General features: G+C 42.4%; 1 protein-coding gene across 2 annotated transcripts in view; it reads left to right on the top strand.

The window, feature by feature from the left end:
• The first annotated feature begins 3,377 nt into the window (after positions 1-3,377).
• Positions 3,378-17,686, top strand: part of SCAPER (S-phase cyclin A associated protein in the ER) — a 137,038-nt gene continuing 122,729 nt past the window's right edge. Inside the window, exons 1-4 of one of the 2 annotated variants that reach the window (XM_050309377.1) lie at positions 3,378-3,433; positions 5,256-5,331; positions 8,472-8,589; positions 13,992-14,062. In XM_050309377.1, coding sequence (XP_050165334.1) covers positions 3,378-3,433; positions 5,256-5,331; positions 8,472-8,589; positions 13,992-14,062 — 321 coding nt within the window. Of the gene's footprint in view, positions 3,434-4,383; positions 4,505-5,255; positions 5,332-8,471; positions 8,590-13,991; positions 14,063-17,686 lie in introns of those variants that run through there. The other variant, XM_050309378.1, reaches the window with a different exon arrangement.

Below are 17,686 nucleotides of genomic sequence, written 5' to 3'. Positions count from 1 at the left end.
CTCAGACAAACTGAAAATACATCGGGTAAATGAGGGGCCTCCCCGGGAATATCATTCCTAACAGCTGTCACATGAAATTGGAATTGCTCTGATCCCGACCCCACTGAGGTCAAATTAATGATTCTTACTGGACTGAGATTTATGCAGGACCATCGTTAGATTTGTTATTTCTCCTTTCAATACTACTGCATTTTCAAACCTCCTCTTTCAACTAGAAAGAAGTGAGATTAACGCACCTAGGTTTCCAAGAACACAGTAGTTTAAGCAGAGCCCCCAGTGGGTGGTCCCTTCCGTGGTGACAGCACTGTACTGCTCCCTGGTTCACCTCCAATTCTATTAACTGTGAAGAGCTACGACAGTTCATTTTGAAGATCCCAGAGTAAAATATTGCAATAAATCAGTAAACGTGTTATTGCAATTTCCTGCCTGTATAAGAAATGTCTTTCCATTAAAAAATCTAATAGTGAGTTAAGTCTAATACCCTTTATTGGTTTAAATGTCAAATTTCCAACCAGTATTTATATAAATCACATATACAAAATGTGAATTAAGTCCTCCTACTTGTGGCATGTGCAGCCAAAGCAAATCCTATAAGGAATCAAAACAGAAATAAGATTTGATTCATTTCTGAAGTAGCACTGAAGATGCTTTGTCTTGTTTTTCTAATGCACCACTAACACCCCAAAAAACCTCTTTGCTGCATATCTCAAGGGTTGACAGGTGTATCAGATTGTACATTTCAGTGCCTAAACCACTGTGACAGCCTCCAAATAACAAACTCAACATAGATGTGCAAGAGCAAGTTTATGATTATGAAAGTCGTATCTTCTACATTAGGGAAAAAAAATCAGAATCCCAGCAAGAGGGAAAACACACAGGAAATCATATTCTTCTCTGTGTCAAAATACAATACAGACATTTACCAGCACACAATTAAACCAGTCATATAATAAATTCAAGATCATTCTGGTATGGATGCAGGGGAAAAAAAAAAAAAGAGGCTCTTTTGTTCAAGCCATTATTTTAATCACGTGCATAACAAATGCATCACTATTTTAACTTAAAAGGGAGTGTCAGTGAAGCTATTTTTAAAGCAGAATATAAGTCATGCTATATAAAAACTTTTTTATGGGATGAACTTTCTGCCTTTTCTGGAAAATCCCCCCTCCCCTCAAGCCAAACTGCATGCAGTCTGTCACAAATCTGTTTGGAGCCATTCTTTTGGTCACAAAGGAATTAATGTTAGAAGGTCACTTCTTCTCTATGAGACCTGCAAATGTAAATCTGGCCCTGTTAGACCATCAGCATGAGAACAGTCGTGCAGCAGCACAAACACCAGCTTCTGAACAGTTTTTTCTAGCAAGTGAAGTTATCCATTTGGTGTTTACTGTGAGTTTTTGACATTTCTATGTTTCAGTTTTATAAATCGCTGCCTAACTTGAATAACCCTTGATTTTCTTTAATGCAAGTTATTTATACACTATTACAACAAATGTATTCACAGGAATTATTTAGGTGGGCTTCCATCTTTGACACATTCTCCTAAATTTGTTTTTTTATCCCATGTAAAAATTTTAATCTGCATACGAGACAGTTGAGTCCTAAGACCTGCATGCAAAAATTACCCTTCCATTATAAAAGTTGTTAATTTTGGCATGTGGATTCGAGTAAGGCAAATAACTGAGCAACAATTCACTTACAATCACGTTCAAATACCCCGCATTTGGATTTCAAAGTGAGCAGCCATTTGCTTCAGTAGTACCCAAATATGACTTTTTGAGTGTTCTAATTGTTTCATATGACCTTGCACAAAGTATCCTGAGGTATTTTAGACTCTGCAGACATTACTGACCTGTTTTACTACTTCTTTGTGCAGTTATTAATATCCGAGGAAATAGGTTATAAAAGGACGCTCTTCTGATGTGGTGTCTGATTTGGCATCAGACCAAAACAGCAGGATTTGATGTCAGGTGTGGTATCACAGTGCTCAGCTCAGCCACACACGGAGCAGGCAGCTGTGGGAACTCAGACTGATAAATAATAATCAAGTTCATTATCCAGCGATGGCAGTAGAAGGGATTTGGATGGGACCTTCATGGACCTCTTGGCTCAGCTCTCTGCTCTGATCCACGGTCAGCTGATCGTGTAATTTCTGAGAGATGTTGTCGCTGCTGTTCCTGGAGACTCCAACTGAAGCGTGTATGATCTCCCAAGACATCTATTCCCATCCCTGTAGGATTTTTAATGTCTTAGACATGACAGCCTGAGCTGTCCAGGTTACAATTTAGGCCTCTTTCTTCTCACTATTCCTGTCACAGTGAGGGAAATGGATTACTCTGTCTTTACACATCGTGCTTTTACATGCATGAACACTCCTACTCCTTTTGTCTTCTTTTGGCTGAATAGATTCAGATTGTCCAGTTTCCTCACAAATAACATTTCCCAAGCCTCAGACCCCGTGAGGAGGGCTGGCTTCTCCACAAGCCCCACCTTTCCTCAGGTTCAGTGCCCAAGCTGGACTCAGCACCCTAAATCACACCTCGGTGATACGCCCCAGGCTTAGGTCCCCATTTTGCCATTTGCCTGGATTATACACACACCCCAGGTATTGCACACAATTGTTTACATTTTCCCAGCTCCCAGGGGTGGGGAAGGGTGGGACGCTGATGGAGTGACCACTGTCGGCTCAGTGGTCCTGTCAGGTCGACAGCGGCTGAACATGAGCCCAGGTGTGCCCAGGTGGGCAAGAAGGCCAAGGGCTTCCTGGCCTGTCTCAGAAACAGGGTGGCCAGCAGGACCAGCGGTTGTTCCTCTGTACTGGGCACTGCTGAGGCCACATTTTGAATCCTGAGTTCAGTTCCGGGCCCCTCATGATATGAAGGACACTTAACGGGTCTGGAGCAAGGCGCTGGAGCTGCGGAGGGGTGTGGAGCACAAGTCCTGGGAAGAGCGGCTGAGGGGACCTTCTCACTCTACAGATGCCTGAAGGGAGGTGTCAAGAGCACACGGCCTCAAGCTGCCCCAGGAGAGGCTTGGGTTGGACATTAGGTGGAATTTGTTCATAGAAGGGGTGATGAGACATTGGAGCGGGCTGCCCGGGGAGGTGGTGGAGTCACCGTCCCTGAAGGCGTTAAAGACTGGACGTGGGACTCAGCGCCACGGTCTGATTGACAAGGCGGTGTTCGGTGTCCCTTCCAGCCCTCCTGACTCTGTGTTTCCGTGACGGCCCCTGGGGCTGTCTGGGGGGCCGGAGGCAGCCCCGGACACACGAGCGGTTCCGAACGGCGGCGCTGAGGGGGCCGCGCGGGGATCGCCCCCCCACACGGCGGGGCTGCGCGTGCGCGGGGGGCGGGGCCGGCCGCTGTCGGCGGGGTGCGATGACGTCACCGCGGCGGGGCGCGCGCGGGCGGGACGGCGCGGCGCGGCGGAGAGCGTGAGTGACCGGCGCGCGGGGGGCGCGCGGGGCAAGATGGCGGCGGGCCGGGCCCCCTCCCCTCAGCCCCTCACAGCCCCTCAGCCCCAGCACAGCCCCCGGGACACCGCCCTGCCAGCCGGGACACGGCCCTGCCAGCCGGGGCAGGCACTGCACGGTTGCTACAGGCGACCGGCAGCGGTGGGGGTGGGTCGGACCGTGCCGTGAGGGCTGGCACAGCGAGGCCGGCGGGGAACGGGCCGGTCCGTCCGAGCCAGCGCCGCTGGCTGTGGGGAAACTCGGAGGTGCTCGGTACCGGGGGGACCCCGGTGCGTGTGAACCCGGCGGTCGCCGGAGCTGCACGGGCCCAGCCTTGCTCTGTAGGCGTGTGGAAGGGAGAGGCACACGTGGAGGCAATTGGCTGTCAGCTCTGAAAAACTGCCACCCATGCTGGTGTACGAGTATTTGAATTATAAAAACTACTAACGCCGTCCCGAGAATAAACCAGTGGTCTTCCTTAGCTGTCAGCGGAAATCACGGCTGAAGGAGCTGACAGCTCCGTGGGTCTCGCCGAGTACTCGGGGATAGGGACTGTCTGCTCTGCACACTCTCTAAACTCAAATTCTTGTTTCTACATTGTTGCCAAATGCGCTGCAGTACTGGGAGAACATATGGGCCTTCAGGTTTTTCCTCAAATATCTGTGTCGGTTTAATGAGCTTTTATTGCACGTTGATTAAGTCAAGGCAGTTTGGTGTGCAAAAGCACAGCTTTCTAAGACACCTCAGTGTCTGAAGATTCGTGCTGGGCCTGCCCTGATGCCTCCAGTGATGCTGAAGTACAGTCTTTGTTTTCAAAATTGCAGCTTCCTTCATTGAGCTGCAGAACTTTTCAGGTTTTATGGGTTCAGCAGGTTGTCCTAAGGCACATAAACAACTGCCTGCTTGTTGATGCAGGTTTGGCTATTTACTTGTAGAAAATTTGGCCATTTATGAGAACCACAAGATGTAACGTCAGAACGAGTGAACTGCTCGCTTAAAGCAGTGCCATTAATGATAAAGGCCAACAAAATCTGACTTTGGAACTGATTAAAGGTTAGTCTTGTTCTCTTGCCTAATTTCTGATAATGTAAAAGTGTTTTTCGATTCCAGTTAGCACGTGGTTCTTCAGAAGAGTAAGATTAGAGTGTTCATACTCTAATCAGCAGCTTGGAGCTGCTGATTTATCAACCTTGGAGCCAAGGGTTTAATTTTATTTCAGAGTTGTTGACACTGCCTTGGAAGTGTTTGATAAACCTTGTAAATATTTAGTCCTGTGCACTTCTGCACTTGTGGCAATGGTTGTGTATTCACACCTGGATAAAAGTGTTCACTTCCTCAGAGCTGACTTCTACAGGAACCATCACATCTTAAATGAGAACACAAGTTTTCCATGTTATTTTGCTTCACCACTAATTATCTGATACTGATTGTTAATTTGTCTCTGATTGGCTTTTTCTTTTTGAACTTTTTTCCCCAGTCCTCTGCTACAGGAAAGATTGTTCTCCTTCCTTCAGTATTCCAGAGCAGTTCCATGCAAAGATTTGTTTTAACATTTTAATATTCTTTGTACTGTTTACTATCTTACTACCCATACATTTACATTTTTCTACAGGGTCGTTCTCTTTTTCTTTTCTTCTTGGCTATTTTTAATTAGCAGCAGTGCAAACTCTTTACAGATAAAACTATCTTCTGAAAGTCTTACCGTATTCACCTGCTGTCCATGACATAAATGCTGCCAACAAGCTAAAAGTAATTTTAGAGAGGGTTGAAGTGAAAATAACTGATTGCATTTATTTTGCCACAGGTATGAAAACTCAATGGGGTCGTCCAAAAATGTAATAAGTGAGCCTGTGGATGCAGAGGAAGGCTATAACATGATGGTAAGCTGTTCAGCTACTATAGCAGTATATGGTACAGTATTTTTTCTACAGCAAGAAAAACTAACTTTTCGTGTTGGGGTTTGTTGATAAATCAGTTCGTTTTTCCCTTCTGTGAAAGTATTGATTCTGGGAGCTGAATCAGTTTTATTCATTAGCATCAGAAAGGGAAACCTTCAGAAAAGGAATTTTGCTGTAGAATAAATAGAATTCTGTTTTCTCATAGTTTCCAGTTGTGTTGGTGTGTGGGGGTTTGTGGTAGTACTGTGGGTATTTGGGTTTGTTTCAGCCAATCCCATTTTAAAGTGCTTTCACCCAGCCTGGGCTGCAGTGGAAGGCCCTGATGTTTGGTACCTTTAACAGAGTGTTCTTTGAGGAAGCTGAGGTTTGACCTGAAGGAATTTTCTTCAGGAACTCAGTGGGTGAAATTGGTGGTTTTGTTTACACCAGTATATTTATATGCATGAACACCATTAAAGCAAAAATCCTCATAAAAGATCCTTTACTATTCATAGCTGTGTAAAAGAAACAGTACAGACTAAATAGCAATTTATTGTTTAAAGCTGAAGAGTTTCTGGTCAGTCCTCTGGCTCTGTGTCCAGAGCACTTTGGAGAAGGTAACTTCTGTAGGTAGTTCAGCAGGGATTCAGGCTGAGGAAGCAGCCAAACCCCACATACCAGTATCAATCACCTGCAGAAAGGGGGAAATTAAAGTTTGCTCTTGTCAAATGAAAAGACTGTCGGTACCAGCCATGGCACAGCCAAAGGCACTTTGGCACAGTTTCCTCCTCTCGGTGGCTGTGCATTGGTAACTGTGCCATCAGGGCACCCCTTAAGGCTTTGGTGGTTTCTTCTGACTGATATTTGAGTTATGGAGATGAGAATTTATACAAAATACTTTGACATGTCCTGGTGAGATACTTACACTTTCCTTATAAGCCTTTCTGGCTTGTATAAAGATAAGTAATTTCAAAGGTCACTCTGATGGGGATAAGGCGAAGTTTTACACTCCCATGGGAGTAATGATCTCCAGAAATAAGACTGAAAGATGATTGTCTTGGTGGCACCTGTGGCAGAAAGGAACCTGGGGATTAGAGGAGGTCATAAATACAAGAGAAATTCTGCTGATTTAGTAGGAAGAGTTGGGTCAGCTCTGACCAGGGGTTGGACTGGACCTGCACAGGGCCCTTCCAGGCATTGTTTTTCTGTGACTGTGTAAGTTGTGCTAATTTATTTGTGAGATGTCAAAAATTACCATCATTAGTGATGCAAAGGTAATACCGTCGTGCAAAAAGTCCCCCCACCTCGTTTTGAGATGATTAAATGGAATTGTCACCTGTAAGATATTTTACAAAGATTATGCTGAGTGAACACTGTCTGCTGGTGGAGAATTTGGAAGAAAAACAGATGCAATAGATGAGTAAAGATTTGTTTGTTTTACTCATTTCATTTTTGGCATTATGGCATTGTGAATGCCATAGATTAGCTTTACTTCCTGGTAAGGTGAGTGTTTGGATCTTTCTTGAAGATTTGAGAATAAATGACTGTAAAATGCGGTCTGAAAATTCTTCTTTTGGTTTAAACACACATTTCAGAGGAGAAGTTAAAATTGTGTAAGCTTTCTCAAGTATTTACACTGAGAGTTTATGCAGTAGTTTAAAGGGATTTAAAAGAGTTGTGTGACATTTGTGGGTCTTTAACTCTTAGATAGTGATGGCAAGTGCATTGTTAAGCAGCAGGGGACTAAAAACCCAAACCAAACTTGCCACAGCAGAAGTTATCACTTAGTAAAAATTCCTAGTGAGAGGAGGCAATTGGTTGTATGGAATGAGGATAGACTGGAGCCAGTTCCTGTACAGATGCTGGGCTTTTTTACATGCTTTGTTTGGCTTTCTTTGGGCCAAAATATGTGATATGCTCTATTACATGAGGCTTTCCAGAATTTCCCTGGTAGCAGTGGTATTTTTATTTTGCTCTTGCTGTGCTATCTGTGGTGTCTGTGGAGCACTAGATGGCACACTGGGACTTGGAAACAGGCAGCTGAGGACAACTTAAAAACTTGTATGAGCAGTGAAGTAAAAGCAGTTTCTCTTTTGTGTTGCATTTCCTACCACCTTGATAACTTCTGGCCACTCATATCTGCTGTATTCATTTTTACTGGAATTTCACTGTGTTTTCTTCCTGAAGATGTAAAAGTGGCTGCAGGCCTGAGCTATGTGATGGTAAGAATGAAAAAAGGAAGACTCTTCCTCTTGATTAGTCTGGTAGAAAAACCTGTCCGTGCCTAAAATAATATTTAGGTTCATGTAGGTTCTTTGTGGTTAAACTTGCCAGTGTTTAAAGCTGAGTTGGTCAGCAGTTTTGTGCTATCAGGGTACATAAGTTTATTATTACAGTTTATAGTTTGGTTTTGTTGGAAATTATTTTCTGAGCAATAATGTCATACACTGTGGAAGAGGCAAGATTTTGTCTGATTGATATCTGACAGTTGATACAAACACTTTTTATTGATTTTGGTTTCAAATGCCTTGTGAGGGTGTATTTCCCAGGTGCAAAGAAATGTTTATTAGGTAAATGAAATCCATCCTCGGTGCCTCTCATTCCACCTTTGAAGAGCTGCAGCTTTGTAGTAACAGCCCATCACAGTTACCAGGAAATCCTGTGTAGGTTCTTGTCTTCTCAGTGAAGGAGAGGTGGGGTTTTATACGTGGTTCAGATGGTTCCCATAAATCTTGTGCCTTTCTCCAGGCTCCCATCAGTCAGTTAACACAAGTATTTTGGTCTTACGCAGCTTTTATCTTGAATATTTAGTTCTAATTAGCACAAGGTAATTAAAAAGTTGGTGAAGCCTGCTGTGACTCTGCAGCAGCATTGGCAATCAACTGAATGAAGGTGGTGTGGTCTAGACCTGCCATGCTGTGGGCTGGGTAGTGACTCCCATGACCTGTTGATGAATCAATCTGCTTATCATGCAGAGAAATGGTGTTGAAAATGGATGCATCCACCTGCTTCAGATATTTGATGAAAACTCAGCACCTGAGCATCCCATTTCAGGTGGTATAACCACAGATTGGGTGAAATCACTGTATCAAACCCCACATTTCCCTTTCTTGTCTCCCCATCCATGTATTCCTTGTTTTCAGGCTTCTTTCCAGCGCTCCAACAGCCACGATAAAGTGAGGAGGATTGTGGCAGAAGAGGGACGTACAGCCAGGAACCTGATTGCCTGGAGTGTTCCACTGGAGAACAAAGAAGAGGATGGTATGTGTTTAACAGTCTTCCTCCAGGGCTTTCCACTTCCATCCCCCTGCCCACTGGAGTTGCTCACCTGGAAACATTTTTTTTTTAACATAGGTTTTCCCTATTAAAAAAAAAAAAAGGGTTCTGTTTAGCGTACAGAGAATAATTTAAAAGTTTTTTTCCGAAGTGCACCCTGTGGTTGGCAGATCAGTTTATAAAACCTTCCAGCAGCAGATTAAAAACTGTTTTCATTTGTCTGTAAGTAACATCTTAAGACTGTTTTCTTGTGCTGATATTATCAAGATACTTGTGTAACACATTAATGTTGTCCTAAACTGATCTCTTGCAACTTGGGAATTCAGAATTGGAGGGATGGCTTAGAACAATCCAACAAATTGTTCTCTGTGCTCTAAAACAAAGGAGTTTGGAAGTTTCTCTGGGTATCAAACATCTGTGAAGAATCTCTGAGGAAGGGGATGTGTGGGGACAGTTTTCCATAATGCAAGTCCTCAGAACAATTTTGTGACTCTCTTGTGGTGTGATCACTTCAGGAGCCAAGAGCTGACGTTTTTACACTGCTCAGGCTGCTCCAGATGTCAGATTGCTGTTCTTGAGGATTTCATCTCTGTTTTTGTGCAGGTGCTGCTGCTTTTAAGTGTCTAAAAGTAAATTTTTTTTGTGCTGTGAAGGTGTTTGAACACTGGAATCAGTTGGCTGGAGAAACTGGGCAGTCACCTTGCTTGGAGATGCTCAAAACCTGCCCTGGGCAGCCTGGGGGTTGGATTAGATGATCTCTAGAGGTTCCTTCCCACTTGAGCTGTTCTGTGATTCTGCCAGTGGAAAAGGGATTTCAAAGAATGTGGTGTCTCAGTTGCAAGATAATTAACCCTGTGCCTGATGCAAAATTTAAACTGTCTTTAAGCAGAATAGAATTGGGGCCCAAAGTACTTCCAGATTCTAAATTGGATTTTTGAAGAAAGTGGTAATATGAAGGAGTGAGTGTGAAAGGAACATGCAGTGTATTTATATTTCTGACAGTATTTTTGAGCAACTTGTGAGTTGATTCACTTTCTGTTTAAAGAGTGTGTCTTATTGTTGCCTGTAATATTCTTTCAGGAACTTTAAGACTTTTCCCTTTAAAACAACTGTCAGTGATGATGTGTAGATGAACGTTGGCTCTAACAATTCCTGTCAAAACATGAAGAATGAATGTAAAAATGACCTTCAGGTTTCATTAAATAGTAGTTATGTACAGTAATTAAAATCCAAGTAGCTGTATTCATTTCCTTCTTTTGGTCATATTAGCACCGTTGTAATTTTTAAATTGGGGCTTTCTTGTTAGAATCTCATCATTAAATCATAGGCTGACCTTTCTGCACAAGGCAAAGGATCTAATGATAATTGCCTGATGGAAAATTTCCCTGTGGAAAGCAACTTGTGGTTAGTGAAAGTCTGCAAAGCCAGATCCTTTATCTCTTGACCCTTGCTTGGCATGGAAGGTGCATAAGTTGGTGTCACTGAGCTCTGATTCATTCTGTGCTGATCTTTCAGTGTGTACTTTGATCCAGCAATATTATGAGTTAGGACAATTCTGGCTCTTTGAAGAGTTGTGTAAATCAGGCCAGAGGTTTGGCTTTCCTGAGCCAATCCTGCCACCCTTCTGTCCAAAGCAGAATTTTGTCTTTGGGCAGTTTCTGCTGCTCGTGATGTTCAGAGGTGTTGCCTTGGCAGCACCAGTGTGGGATTTAACATTTTAAATTTATACTGTTACTCATTATGAGATTTTTTTTTTTCAGAAACACTGAAATGCTCACTGATATGAGCATTTCTTTATAGAGGGTTGATAAATTAAAATGCTGGATGAATTTTTCCCATTTGTGTCCTTTTTCTATTTCCTTTAAAAATTGTGTGCTTTTGTGTCCTTCTTACCATTTAGCTCTTCCTCTGACAGACTTGAGTGTTTTATGCAGAGTACATGGGCAAAAGAGCAGTAATGAAAGAATTGCAATCGAAACCTTCTGATTCCTTGATGGAAATATATATTTCCTGCCAGTAAGAAATATTCCCTTAAAAGGGAAGGAGATTTCTGGAATGGCAGGTGACGCTTCTGTCGCATGTTTTGGAGCAGCAAGCACACTCTAGTTATGTCAGATCTGTAATTCTGGTTCTGAGTACAGAGCAGTGACATTGCAGAATGCTGATGGAAAGTGAGATACCTTTGGAACTTTGAGATGTGTAAAAAAAACCTGGAAAATCTTATATTTGTCACTGTTCTCTTCTTTTCTCCTATTTGTTTAAAATCACTTGGGCTCTTGCCATGTCGAATTCATTTGCAGACTAAGCATTTCAGGGCAAGGAAACATATTTTACTGGTTGAGAGGTACCTGGCACACTCTGGGGAACCTGCAGTGTGTGCCACTGCTTTAACAAGCAGTGAGTGGGTCTTGCAGGATATGATGAAAGTCCTGAAACTTGGCTGTCTTGGGGCACACAAGGAGCTGGAAGAGCCCTGACTGCAGACATTGTGTGGGAGCCCTGGCAGGGCTGGATCTGATTGGAACTGCAGAATGTGGCATGAAGGGAAGGGGATTCTTCGAGGCTCATGAGTCTCAAACCTTTAATTTCTCTGCAATGAATAGGAATCCAGTCTAGTGCTGGTAGGTGAATACAGGGCCATTATATTCTGGATGAAACAGTGACAGTGATTTGTAAGAGTAATTTTGTGCAAAATACATTGCTGTAATTCAATCTGGAGGGGTAGAAACATGGAGAGTTTTGTTATATCCATTCCTGAAGGCACTCATTTCTCCAGATCCTTAGCAATGTACAGTTAGAAAAATAGCATCTACTACTGCTCTACAAGCTTTTAAGAAGGTATGGTTTATAATAATAGTATTAGAAACTTCAGTTTGCTTCCTCAGCTGAAAATTATCATTCCTGCTGAAGGTCTGATGATGAACAGGGTCAAAGACACTGAAACAACACATGCAGTTGCTCTCTGCCATAGCCAGGACAGAAATGTGATTAATTACTACATTTAAAGGCATTTCTCACACTCTCATACCAGTAAAACCATCCAAACCCAAGAGGTGAGCAGCATGATTGTTGAGATTTTCAGTTGAAAAGATACCTTTGAAAACAGGTTATCAGCGGGTTTTTTTGGCAGATAATGGCACCTCAGCTTTTTGGACAGGAAATCTTCACAAATCATAAACCCTGTGTGCTTCATGTTTAATCAGCAGGCAGGGAGGAGATGGGTTTCTAGTGGAAAATATGGCTGTAGCTTTCTGAATGCTGCAAAACTTTGCTGCTTTAAGTATTTCACATGGGCAACTCATCTTGGGTCACTGTTGTTCTCTGCTTACAGCTCAGTAAATTCCCAGCAGGTGAAGCCCTTCTGAGGGCTGTGCATCTCACAGCAATGCCAGCATGGTGTGGTTACACTCTATTTACACCCCATTTACACCCCAGAACATACAGATAACCACTGAGCAGTGCTCTTGTGCTGTCACTGCTTGGGAATGGAAAAGGACAAAAGCAGAAACCTTTTAATAACCAGAGCCATTATGGAAAAAAGAATAACAAAGCCTGGAAATGTGGCTGCTGCTGAAATGCAAAATTTTCTGGTCTTAAGAAAAAGTTAGTCCTTGCCCCACACTGGGTTCTTTGAAGTTTGTAAAACCTGCTGTATATGTAAGTTTTGTTTTCTCCACGTGTCTGCCTCATATAGAAACTGCCTGAGAACTTGCTTTTGTCTTCCCAGGGGACTTGTTCACACATCTCCCAGTTCTGAGATGATGGACTGTTACTGTGTTTTCTATAGAATCTAAAGAGACTGCAGCTTTATGTGTTCATCTGCCCTTTGTAAATTTTAACACACCCATTATTTGTTTGCAAACCCTTTTCCCTGTGCAAGTCCTGGATGCCATGCCATGCCATGCCATGCCAGTTGTCTTTGCTGAGTGTGAATCACATCAGAAGAGAGACATTGGTGATTGGAATAGTTCAGTCATTCTGACACAGAGCTATTCCACCTTTTAAGCTTTTTAGTGACTAGGAAAATTTTTTACATGCAGTAGCTGAAGGACTTTTTCCTGAATGCTGCTGAACTGAGTTCAGTGTATTAGTTTGTACCTGTTGTTTTGGCTAATGTGGAATTTAAAAAAAAAGGAATTATCAAGCAAATAGTTTTTAATTTGTTTTAAATTAAAAGCCTTGTTGCCTGGAATGGCCAGTGATACAAACCAGCTGTGCAAACCAGCTGTACAACTGCCTGATTGAGACAGGTTGGCAGCTGCTTTCCATCAGCAGAACAAGGTAAACCAGCTGGGCTCTGGTAGGGAATTTGGCCTCAGAACTGTTAAAAACTCAACTGGACAATTCTGAAATTCAAGAATGGTCTGGGGAGGACCACATTCAACTAATGCATTGATTTGCTTGGCTTCATCCAGCTAAATAATCCTGAAGCTTTTATTTAGATGCAGTCTGTGCTGGAGAGTGCTCTTGCCATGCTTACCATTTTGTCTGAGCTTGCTTACATTTTTGGTAATTGGATCCTATGATTTTCGTGTTGTGTAAGTCAGATACCAAGTTGGAGGAATAAAGTTTTTCAAATTACGCCCCCCCCCAGCAAATCTCAAAGATGAAGTGCTAACAGATCAGGTTGGTCTCAGCTAACACAGATTTTTCTGTAAATCAGTGAATTGCCACCACCACAGCACTGAGGCCTGGAATCATCCTTTCTGGGTGTCATTTACACTGGGAATCATTTACACTGATTTTGGAAGCTTAATTGCCAGAGTCATTTGTGTAAGCAGTGAAGGGAGACAGGTACTTTTGAGAAGGCATTTCAGATCTTAAGGGGACTGACTTGTCTCCTGGGAATGCTTTTCTCTCTTTCTTTGGCTCCCTAAATGTCAGTGAAGTGAATCCAGGCCCAAGTTGTGTTTTTCCCTGTCTTTCTTGGCAGAAAATACATAATCTGCTGGTAGGTTGAACAGTTCCAGAAAAGCTAAATTATTACATTTGTTATCCCTAACAAATGTATTTCTTGTTTTAATTCTGTAATATCTGGTTGATCAGTCATTCAAGAGCAGACTTTTTTAAAATCTACAAGAAAACTAGTATCGTGTTTGACATGTACATGGAAATGATATGATTTTCAGTGGCACTGAACACTTAAAGATAGGTTATCTTTGTTTAATGAAGCTTAATTCTTACCTATCTTGTAATATTTTTCCCTTTTTCAGTGTTCTCTGGCATTATCCAAATTCTGAACAGTGGAATATATATTTGGAATATAGAATTTGCCAAACCTCTTAACTCAGAAGTTGTACCCCTCTCAATATGTTGCAAGATGAGATATGAGTGCTCTATTTAATTAAAATCACTATTGTTGATTAAAATGGTTGCTTCCCCCACAGGAAAATCGAAATGGCAGTCTGGTGGAAAAACAAAGAGGGTGACTCAAGGAACACACAAGACTGCAAAACAGGTACCTGCTCATTTTTTATTGTGACATCAAATGGATGGCATCAAAACGTTGTCCTCTGAGATCACTGGTACATTATTGGCTGAATAATACGTGTCCAAAACTGTGCACATGTTGTATTTTTAAAGCATACAGGTTTCCAAGTCAAGTATTCAGAAGTCAAAACTGCCAGAATTTAGGTTATCTTCCTCAGCTGTTACTTTTGGCCCTTCCTAGCCTCTGGATCTGTGACTTAAAGTTATTTTAAGGATAGTGCTGTTCAGTGAAATGATACAGGATATTCTTCCAATAACCATGCTGCTTGTACAAGGGCTGCCTTTCTCCCCAGTTTCTGAGGAAAGGCTCTTATTTCTTGACCTTGTGTGTTAGTGGCTTGAAATCAGTATATCCTATTTTGGAAAAAAGTCCAGGTGAGTAAAATTTCCAAGAGTTATGACTGGAAGGTAGTTCTGAATGAGAAATAAAGAAGAAACTTTTATTCATGTTTTATTCATTTTTTTCCCTGTGTGGCTGACAATCTTTATTGAATTAATAAAGTAATATCTCAATGTTTCCTTGTGTTTCGTATTTTTAACCATTGTTTTTCTTTGATTAATGGATTTGGCCATTAGAATGGCTTTAGCCATTGAGTATTTTGTGGCAGTGTATCAGAATTTGACAGTAAAGCACATGGAAGATGTTACTTTTTGAAAAAAAGTGTTTTGCTTCCATAGAGATGTATTTGCATCTTTAAAAACATCAACATGTTATTTCCATGGTTTAGTTTAGTAACTATTTACCTTGTGTTCTGTCTTCACTCACTGATAGCTGACAAACACTGTGTATCCTGCTTTCCTTGTGTGGGAGGACTGAATTTTCCTGGTGTAGTTGGGGCTCCCTGTAGGGTTTTACCCTCAGAATCTTTAGGGTGGGAGAGTGATGTGTGCACAGTTTGGGATCTGCCTGGTTTGGGGATTATGGAAATTCTGAGTGTGCAGGAGCTCACTGGCTCTGTGTGGGATTGCTGAACTAAAACTCCTGTAGACACAGTGCATTCCTGCTGGGTGCAATTAGGGGTTGGAATGGAGTGCTGAGTGGCTGTGCATCTTGGCATTGCAGTTTGGCATTCAGCACCTTTATTTCTGCTGCTTTTCAGACATTTGATACTGCTGGAATTGGTGGCTTTTTTTTTTTTTGGTTCGTTTTGTTGAGTTTTTCAGTTTTAATTTTCCTTTACATGTGAATGTGCTGCTAATCTCAAGAAAATAAACTCAGAAGAGCTCTTTCATATGACCTTATCAACCTCATCTTCCTTTCAGTAGAGTGCTGGCAAATCTACATTCAATAAATTTTGGCATCCTGAGAGCAAAAATATACACTTTATACTTTCCAGAAGTCCAAGGCAAGTTACTGTAACTGTTAGAAAAAAACCAAATCCAAAACAAACCAGAAAAAAAAACCCAAGAGAGATTCAGTTTTAACATCACTTTCATCATTCCATAGTTGGGATGGAAGGAGGGGAATCCCATGTGTCTGAATTTCAGAGGTACAAGAGCTCTGCATCTTCTGCAGCTGAAGGTTTGAGCTGTCACTGCAAGTTAAAATATTATTTCTAACAACAAACCACCAGCTTAATGCTTACCTGCTTGTGTGATTGTGTTTGTAAGAGATCAGGTGGTTTAGAGGGTTTCATCCTTTCAGAGATGTTCTGCTGGAATGTGGGTAACTGTCAATGTAGCTTAGGTTTTACTGAGACCCTAAAAACTTCTTACAGGGTAATAATGGAACTGCAACAACCTGCAGAGGTTACAGGTGCTGTTTCCTCATTAGAATATGTCTGTCATACAACAGAGAAGGTAAATGGATGCCAAATACAACAGGTGGATAACATTTATTGCTAAATATCAAAACATGTTCCCTGACACCACCATTCAAAGATACATTTGAAAATGAGCCTTGCAAATGGTGGGAATTGCAGTCTATCCTTTGGATCAGCAGTATTAGCTGAGTGATGTAAACCTGTTCCCTTTATTGAGGTCACATTTTATAAATACAGGCAGCACCAGGTAGCAAAGTTATTTTAATATAGCAATTTCTGGTTCTCTGGTTGTGGTTGCATCATTATAAACTGCAGCTTCAGGGAGCTGTAAATTAACCAGTGTAAGCTTTGCTCTAAAGGTTTATATACAAGACCTCAGCTAAGGAGCAGCTTTTCTCCAAGCAGTTTGTTCAGAGGTGACTGTGGTGCCACAGAAGAAAAAATCTGAAGCCCCTCTGAAATCCCTGTTCGCTGGTGGTTTGTGACACGAGTATTTTCTGATTGTGGCTCTCATGCATGAGAGCTGGGGCTCACCTGGAGCACTGGGAGTTGAATGTAAGAGCAGCAGAGGTGTTGGTGTGATTGTAGAAATCAGGTTCCCATTTCCCCCCTTCTTACAGAACAGTTGGCATCTGGACACAAATGCAGGTGAGAGCATAACCATTTTGTCAGCAGTTCCAAAGTGGAATTTGTTTCATGACGTGTGGGACAGGACAAAAAGGCTTGAATCCCAGCCAATTATTTTGCTAATTACAGTATTTCTAGTAAATGATTAGATATTCTAATTATAAACACTGTGCATTGGCTTCTGCAGGGTTGGGTTTGATGGTTTTTATTCAGTCACCAAAAGCAGACTTTTCAGAGTGGCATTTTGCAGTAATCCCTCCAAGACAACTGTAGTAAGAATTATTTTTCTGGAGTTCTGTGCCTCAGTGGATCAGTGCATCAAGACTGCATTGAAGGTGCTATTAAAATAAATACAGTAGTGAAAAAAAAAAGTCCAAACCAGACTATTTTAACACGTAGCTGATACTTCCAGCACAAAATTGGCTGTTAGTTTGGGTTTACTGCAGGTGCTTCCACCTGCCTATGGAATGCAGAAGTTTATGGAAGTTGCTATGGCAGCAGGATTTTTCTGGTTTTTTCTTTCTATTGTGGTAGAGAATTTCAAGTTAAATAAGGGCAGTGTCGTGGGGCCAAGTGCTGATTTGGTATTTTCAGCCAAATGATGTGCTTCAGGATCCTTTGGAATATCCTGTGCAGGTCAGTGACTCTCTCTCTGTGTCAGGGAGTCGGATCCCCGTGTGGGTCACTGAGCTGAGTGCACGAGGTCAGCAGATGCCGAGTCAGAGAATCAGTAAGGCTGGAAAAGCCCCTGAGATCACAGAGTCCAGCCATTAACCCAGCAGTGCTGTGTTACCACTGATCCATGTCCCCAAGTGCCACATCCACACCTCCTTTTGAACATTCTGTCCCTGGCAATCACCGTTCATCCCTGGTGATCCCTGGGCAGTCTGTTCCAGTGCCTGACCACCCTTTCAGTGAAGATGTTTTTCTCAGTATCTAATCTAAACCTCATCTGGCACGATTTGAGGGCGTTTCCTGTTGTCCTGTCACTGTGGTCTCGGTAGACAACATCCACAGCCTTGCCCTCCTCCACTAAGCAGGTCACCTTGGCAAATGTGACACTGAGGTGACATAGCGGTGCTTCCAAGGAGGTGTGTGGTGATTGCTGCACGTGCCAGCATTTGTGAAGAGCTTTGCCTGTTCTCCCTCTGCCCCCATCACGTTCAGCATGCTGCCTGTCCCCTGCATCTGTGCAGCAAAGC

The sequence above is a fragment of the Myiozetetes cayanensis genome, unplaced genomic scaffold, assembly GCF_022539395.1.
Source record: "Myiozetetes cayanensis isolate MyiCay16 unplaced genomic scaffold, myiCay2020 scf14, whole genome shotgun sequence".
NCBI classification, from domain to species: Eukaryota; Metazoa; Chordata; class Aves; order Passeriformes; family Tyrannidae; genus Myiozetetes; species Myiozetetes cayanensis.
This window is presented reverse-complemented; position numbering and strand designations above follow the sequence as displayed.